The sequence below is a fragment of the Micromesistius poutassou genome (genome assembly GCF_964030765.1).
Source record: "Micromesistius poutassou genome assembly, chromosome: 17".
In the NCBI taxonomy this organism is placed as follows: Eukaryota; Metazoa; Chordata; class Actinopteri; order Gadiformes; family Gadidae; genus Micromesistius; species Micromesistius poutassou.
This window is the reverse complement of record NC_140287.1, coordinates 5,525,377-5,531,497: the sequence shown is the minus strand read 5'-3', so window position 1 is coordinate 5,531,497 and position 6,121 is coordinate 5,525,377. Positions and strand designations below refer to the sequence as shown.

The 6,121-nt window shown below is 48.8% G+C and overlaps 1 protein-coding gene across 1 annotated transcript in view; it reads left to right on the top strand.

The window, feature by feature from the left end:
- Window positions 1-451: 451 nt before the first annotated feature.
- Window positions 452-6,121, top strand: part of sobpa (sine oculis binding protein homolog a) — a gene marked incomplete at its 5' end in the record, with an annotated part of 16,229 nt that continues 10,559 nt past the window's right edge. Inside the window, 2 exons of the mRNA XM_084481689.1 lie at window positions 452-691; window positions 1,346-1,369. Of these exons, the coding sequence (XP_084337815.1) occupies window positions 452-691; window positions 1,346-1,369 (264 nt within the window). The remainder of the gene's footprint in view (window positions 692-1,345; window positions 1,370-6,121) is intronic.

Sequence of the window (6,121 nt, the reverse complement as noted above, 5' to 3'; positions counted from 1 at the left end):
GTCTCCCCCAGTATAATGAAAAGGAATGATATCAATTAACTGGATTATCCATCAATCAAACACATCTGGAAGGCAAGATCAAAATGGCAGCGCAGAAGTAGCAGTTAAAAATTTAAGGACTCCAATCAAGTCCTATATTAACATGTACACAACTGCTTTACAAATTCAAAACCTTGGTTTCACAAACTCAGAAAATTGTTTTATAAGCGCAAACGGAAACGGAAATTATAACAAGCCCTGAACTCGCTCTCAATTCTGGAATCATGCCCCCCCCCCCCCAATCCTTAAATGCCCCCCCCCCCCCACAAAGACCACAAGCAAGTCCTATTTCAACATGTACACAAGTCCTTTTTCAAAGTCACAACCTTGGTCTCACAAACTCACAAAACGTATTTAACAAGCACAAACTCAACGGATATCATAATACGCCTGAACTCACGCTTAATTCTGGATGCATCTTCAACCTTCACCCCTCCATCGACCCTCCCCCCTCCTCCCCCACCCCCGTCCTCCCCTCCCCCCCCCCCCCCCCCCCCCAGACGAGGACGCGTCCACGGTGCAGATCGTGTGCGCCTGGTGCCAGAAGGTGGGCGTGCGCCGCTACTCGCTGAGCATGGGCAGCGAGCTCAAGAGCTTCTGCAGTGAGAAGTGCTTCGCCGCGTGCCGCCGGGCCTACTTCAAGAGGAACAAGGTGAGTGGTCACCTCGGCCGCCACTCGCCTCCCCCCCACCCCAAAGGGTTCTCCTAGGAGAGAGTCACCGCAATCACACCGCACCGACTGATGGTAGAGCATTTCATCAACCGGAAAAAAAAAACGAAAATTGGGAAAAGAAAAAAAAAAACACTTTCTGGATGTATTGTATATTTTCAGCATATTTACGTTTAATAATCCATCGTATTTACGTTTTACCGTTGAAAGACTCGAAGTCGAGATTTTCACGCACCTTTAATGCACTTTGAAAGTGAGATATTTATTTTGGAAAGCATGTGTTTTGTTCTTTTATCAAACAAGGTATGTCCGCCACACATGTAGAGCAGACTGTGTGTCCAAAAAGGCTTGTTGGCCTTTGTCCTTTGACCTTTTGATCAACACTTTTTTGACACACATTGACACAAATGATTTAAATATCTCTATGTAAAAACACTTACAGCCAAAGTGGATATGCTAACCACATATTTGTAATTTAGGTTTTGAACGTTTTATGTCACCATCTCGGGCAATATGATTTGGCAGGATTAATTATTAATATGATTAAAAGCCATTACTCTGTACTATAATTTGACCTTCCTCCCAGTGGAGCGTAGTTTAAAACAATCTCCCCCCTTTTTTTTTCTCGTACCGAAGCTTGGATATGTAAGGAATTACACTGTGAGTATGACGTGTTTTACTTGAACTGTGTATGTCCCAACGTCAGTTCCTCATCCAAACATAATCACCGGTGTGCAGCAGTGAGGAATGAGGAGGGAGGGTGCACCTATGTGTTCATCTGGAGTTGGTGGCACCTGGCTGTCACATGATACGTTGACACTTATTATTTGTATCATTTCTTTCACCCAGAGCATGAGAATCAAGACGGGCCAGGTGTCTGCTGTGTTGTCCATTTGCACATCTTTGTAAACCTTCTCTTTTAATTTTTTTGCATTGTGCATTCCAACATTTTTAATGCACAATTTGTTATAATTTCAATTTGAACCGTGGGCTTGTTGAATCACTGCACATTGAGATGTTTACATGCTCGAATGGCGGTCTTGTTAGTCCGCACCTGAAAAGCAGAGGATGTCCTTAAAGTGATGAGTTCTCTTGAGAAGGGCTCATCATCATAACACTTACGAGAGCATGGTCAGATTCACCGAAAAAAACACCACCCATAACTAATAGTATATACGTTTGGATTGATTTTAAGGCAAGAGTAAGCGGTGCAAACCTGACCATCAACCATGGAGCAGGAAAGGAGCTTGTGATAATTATCATATTTAAGCCACCCTGTCAGGTGTGAATGCATGGATATGTCCCTGACAGGCACTTTAGGGAATGCAAATCTTGCTCTGATGATATAGGCCATCAGCATTCTGGAGTGTGTGTGTGTGTGTGTGTGTGTGTGTGTTTGTGTGTGTGTGTGTGTGTGTGTGTGTGTGTGTGTGTGTGTGTGTGTGTGTGTGTGTGTGCTTTCATGCGAGTGTGTGTGTGTGTGTGTGTGTGTGTGTGTGTGTGTGTGTGTGAGTGTGTGTGTGTGTGTGTGTGTGTGTGTGTGTGTGCGTGTGCCGGTGCGTGTGTGCGCTTCCGTGCAGTAACAGTCCACAGTATTGTAAACAGTCCATTTTTTTTTTATGCAACACAAAGTGAAAACACCCCCCAACAAAATACACGCGCCATTACCAGTCAGAGGTGGAACCGCAAAATAGGTATGATTCACAGACGTGCAATTGTGGTGTCACCGTTCTGAAGGCTGACTTCCCTGAAACAATTGGCTGTAAGACGATCAGAAGGTGATTCGACGTGAGTCATTCTTCCCAAGTGCGACAATTAGGTCTGTCATTAAAACATGACATTCGGAGGCGGCTCGGACGTGTCTGCATAAGGCCACAGGAACCGCCCGCCTAGAAACGCAGACCGAGAAGACGCTGCTGTCCGCGTCTTCCCGTTTCTCCCGTCAGAGGCGCAGACACACGGCGTCCCGACGTGCGCCGCGTGTCCTGCCACCGCCCCCCCCCCCGGCGCCACGAGGCAGGAGGTAGTACACGCCACAACCGCCACTACGCCCCAGAGCACGTCTGACACCTCGGGCCTCTAGGGTTCCCCCCATTCAGTCTGCTCCTTGCCTCTTTGTTTTTCTCCTGTCTGTGTGTGTTTGTGTGTGTGTGTGTGTGTGTGTGTGCGCGTGCGTGTGTGTGTGCGTGTAAGCGAGTGAATCTGTGTGTGCAAGTGTGCCTGTGTCGTGCATGTGTTTGTGTGTGTGTGTGTGTGTGTGTGTGTGTGTGTGTGGGGCACGTGTGTGTGTGTGTGTGTGTGTGTGTGTGTGTGTGTGCGGGCACCATTTTGTGGAAGCGATACGCCGCTGTTAGAATTCCCGTGCTGCCACAAGGTCAGCCGACACAAAACAGGCAGTGTTCGTTTTTTCTTTGTTTTTGTTGTTTTTTTGTCTTGACTCAGTAGGAGAAAGTAAACAGGGAGAAAATATTGTCTTCAGGGAGAGGGGAGCGGGCGGGGGGAGTGTGTGTGTGTGTGTGTGTGTGTGTGTGTGTGTGTGTGTGTGTGCGTGTGTGTGTGCGTGTGTGTGTGTGTGTGTGTGTGTTTGGAGGCGGGGTGCTGGATGCAGGAGACAATAGGGGGCCATCCAAGTGCTGAAGTTGGTGGAGGGGCGGGGGCAAGGGTGGGTGGTGGTGTTGGTTAGATTTATAATTTGGATAAATGGATAAAGTGGTGGAAGACACACGCTGCAATTCAAAGCAAACACGAGATGAGGCCAGCACTTAATTTGGTCTCCCGCTTGCTTCCCTTGTGTGTGTCTACCACCCCTGCCCCCAACCCCCCGCCACCCCCCAAAAAAACAGGTTCCCAGACCCCCTTTCTTCCACTGAACCTTGTCAGCAGCATCGTCTCATATATGGCAGCATTAACACCAACAGAACGTCCGTCCCCTCGGTGCTGGGGGATATCCAGGCTACTGTCCCCGTCGCCCCTTCCCTCCCCCCTGCGTGGCCTCAGCTTGTTCCATTCTTGAAATCCGTCTTGAGAAAACTCTAGACACGATTCTCAATGGCCGAGAGCGGAGATGTAAATGTAGTTCCGGCACGACACAGGTGAATCATGGTTTATTCTTCCGTTTACATTCAGGGTTAGGGTTAACCAAGACCTCCACCCTCCACCAAGACCTCCACCTCCACCCGACCTAACATAAGGGCCCTGACAGGCAGCAGTTCGATTCCAGCCCGCGACTATTTGCTGCACGTCCTTCCCCCCCCCCCCCCTCTCTCTCCCTCTCTCTCTCTCTCTCTCTCCCACACCTTTCCGTCTAACTCTCACTGTATCTGTCATGAATATAATATAATGTTTGAGCAGTGGTGTCGCTTTCCTCCGTGAGCCGCAGACCGCACATCCGCGATCAGAGCTGATACAGCCGTGGCTTTATGGGGAAAGGGGACCCAGACATTATGCACCTTTAAGGCCTCAGCATTAAACTGCCGTAAAAATCCATTAACACGGCAACCGGCGTTTCATTACAACAGCTCCGGCAAGCTGCTCGCTTGCTTATCGCTCGGACGCCGCTTGTCGCGTTTGACGTATTTCATTGATCATCCCTCCCTGGTTGATGTGATTTGTATATTAATAAACGTCCATAGACGGATGGTAGAGCGTGATAGCCGCGATGGCTAGCCCGGTCGCGTTTCGTCTCGTTGTTGTTGCTGTGTGTCAGACCTATGCCTCTGTTCAGCTGGTGTCCAGTGTTGGATGTGTGGCTCTCAGTATGCAGGCTACCTAAGCACTAGCCTAGTCCTAACTAGACCTTCGTACTCATTTCATTCATACCGATGGTCTAGAACTGCTATAGAGACAAACGATTTCTCACTTGAAGGCGGGTGCTGTTGAAGTTTAAAAACTATTGGCTCTTCCCAGTGCCACTCCGGATCTGCCTTAACCAATCGCTAACGTTTGGTCGTGATGTAGTTCATGCTTAGCAAACTCCTTTACCACTAACGGAGCCAGCTGGAAAATTCAACTTTTCCCGAATCCCGTGGGAAGAAGCACCACAACATCTTCACACCACCAACAAAAAAAAAAAATCTGGTTTTAATTCATCTATATTCGGCAGAGTTTCCACAACAGACCGAATAGCTTTCTCCACGGTCTTCCTGCTGCTTCCTGGTATTCGTTTGACTACAACTGAAACTCGCGCACGACCTGTACGTCGCTGTTCTCAGGCCGCGCCTCCTGTTCGCTGATTGGAGGGGACAAACTTGAGGGAAAAGAAATCGTTCGAACATACAGCACTCCCAGACCTAGTACTGAAGTGAAATGAAAATTAAGCGGAAGTACGGAGGCGGGCGGAACCAGGCTACCTAATCACAGCGGTTGGCAGAGAAAGGTCAGGGTTTGTTGCCGCTGAAAGCGTCACACTGCAAGCGACGCGGCGGGGCGCACCTGCTCGGCGTTGTGTGCCTCACGTTCGCCACGCCGCCGCCGCCACCGCCGCCGCCGCCGCCGCCGCCGCCGCCGCTGCATTAGAAGCGCTATTAAAAATCCTTTTCTTTTTTTCTCTCGGTACTTTATTCACAGTCCATTGTGTTGTGTTGTTTTCCAGCGTGTGCGTTGGTATCTGTCTATGGACAGATGGCGGTGCAGCGGTCAACGTGACTCGTGGTGCGTTATGCTTTTCCCATCTAATCAAACCCCGGTCCTTGATTTATGACCCACTCGTCGTCATGTCGTCGCTCTCGCGCCCAAGAGTCACGCGCTGGCATAGGAAGTGGTTTTGTTTCCAGTAGTGTGATTCACAGCACGGCTGATCAAAATGTGCCGTGGATAATTAAAGAAAGGGTGACACAGTCCAACACGTATGCATGGAGATTCATTCACTCATTCATTCATTCATTTTCTTGTTCTCCGTGGAAGGCGTTTGGGCAGACAGCAGGGCGTCACCTGGAATGAGTGACGTGGTGTTTATTTATGCTTGAGGTAGGTGTTGAATGTAGAAAATAGAAGTGAATAAATAGAGTGAATGTCATGCAACACTGACTGTGATTTGTGATGTCATTCGTGAGGAAATTCACTCTTTGAGGACAGAAAGAAATACAAGAAAATACAAGCAAGCAGGCACACGTGTTTCTTACATGGCACGCATGGCATCGTCCGTACACCTTATCACAATTTGCCATACAAATGCACACTATTTAACCTTCCTCTCACCCCCTGTTTAGCATCAATCCCTCAATCCTGTAATCTGTAAAGGAGTTGACAGGTGGGGGGGGGAGAGAGAGAGAGAGAGAGAGAGAGAGAGAGAGATAGAAAGAGAGAGGGAGGGGGGATAGAGAGAGAGAGAGAGAGAGAGAGAGAGAGAGAGAAAGAGAGAGGGGGGGGGTAGAGAGAGATAGGGCAAAAGGGATAAGGGAGTGAGGGAGTGAG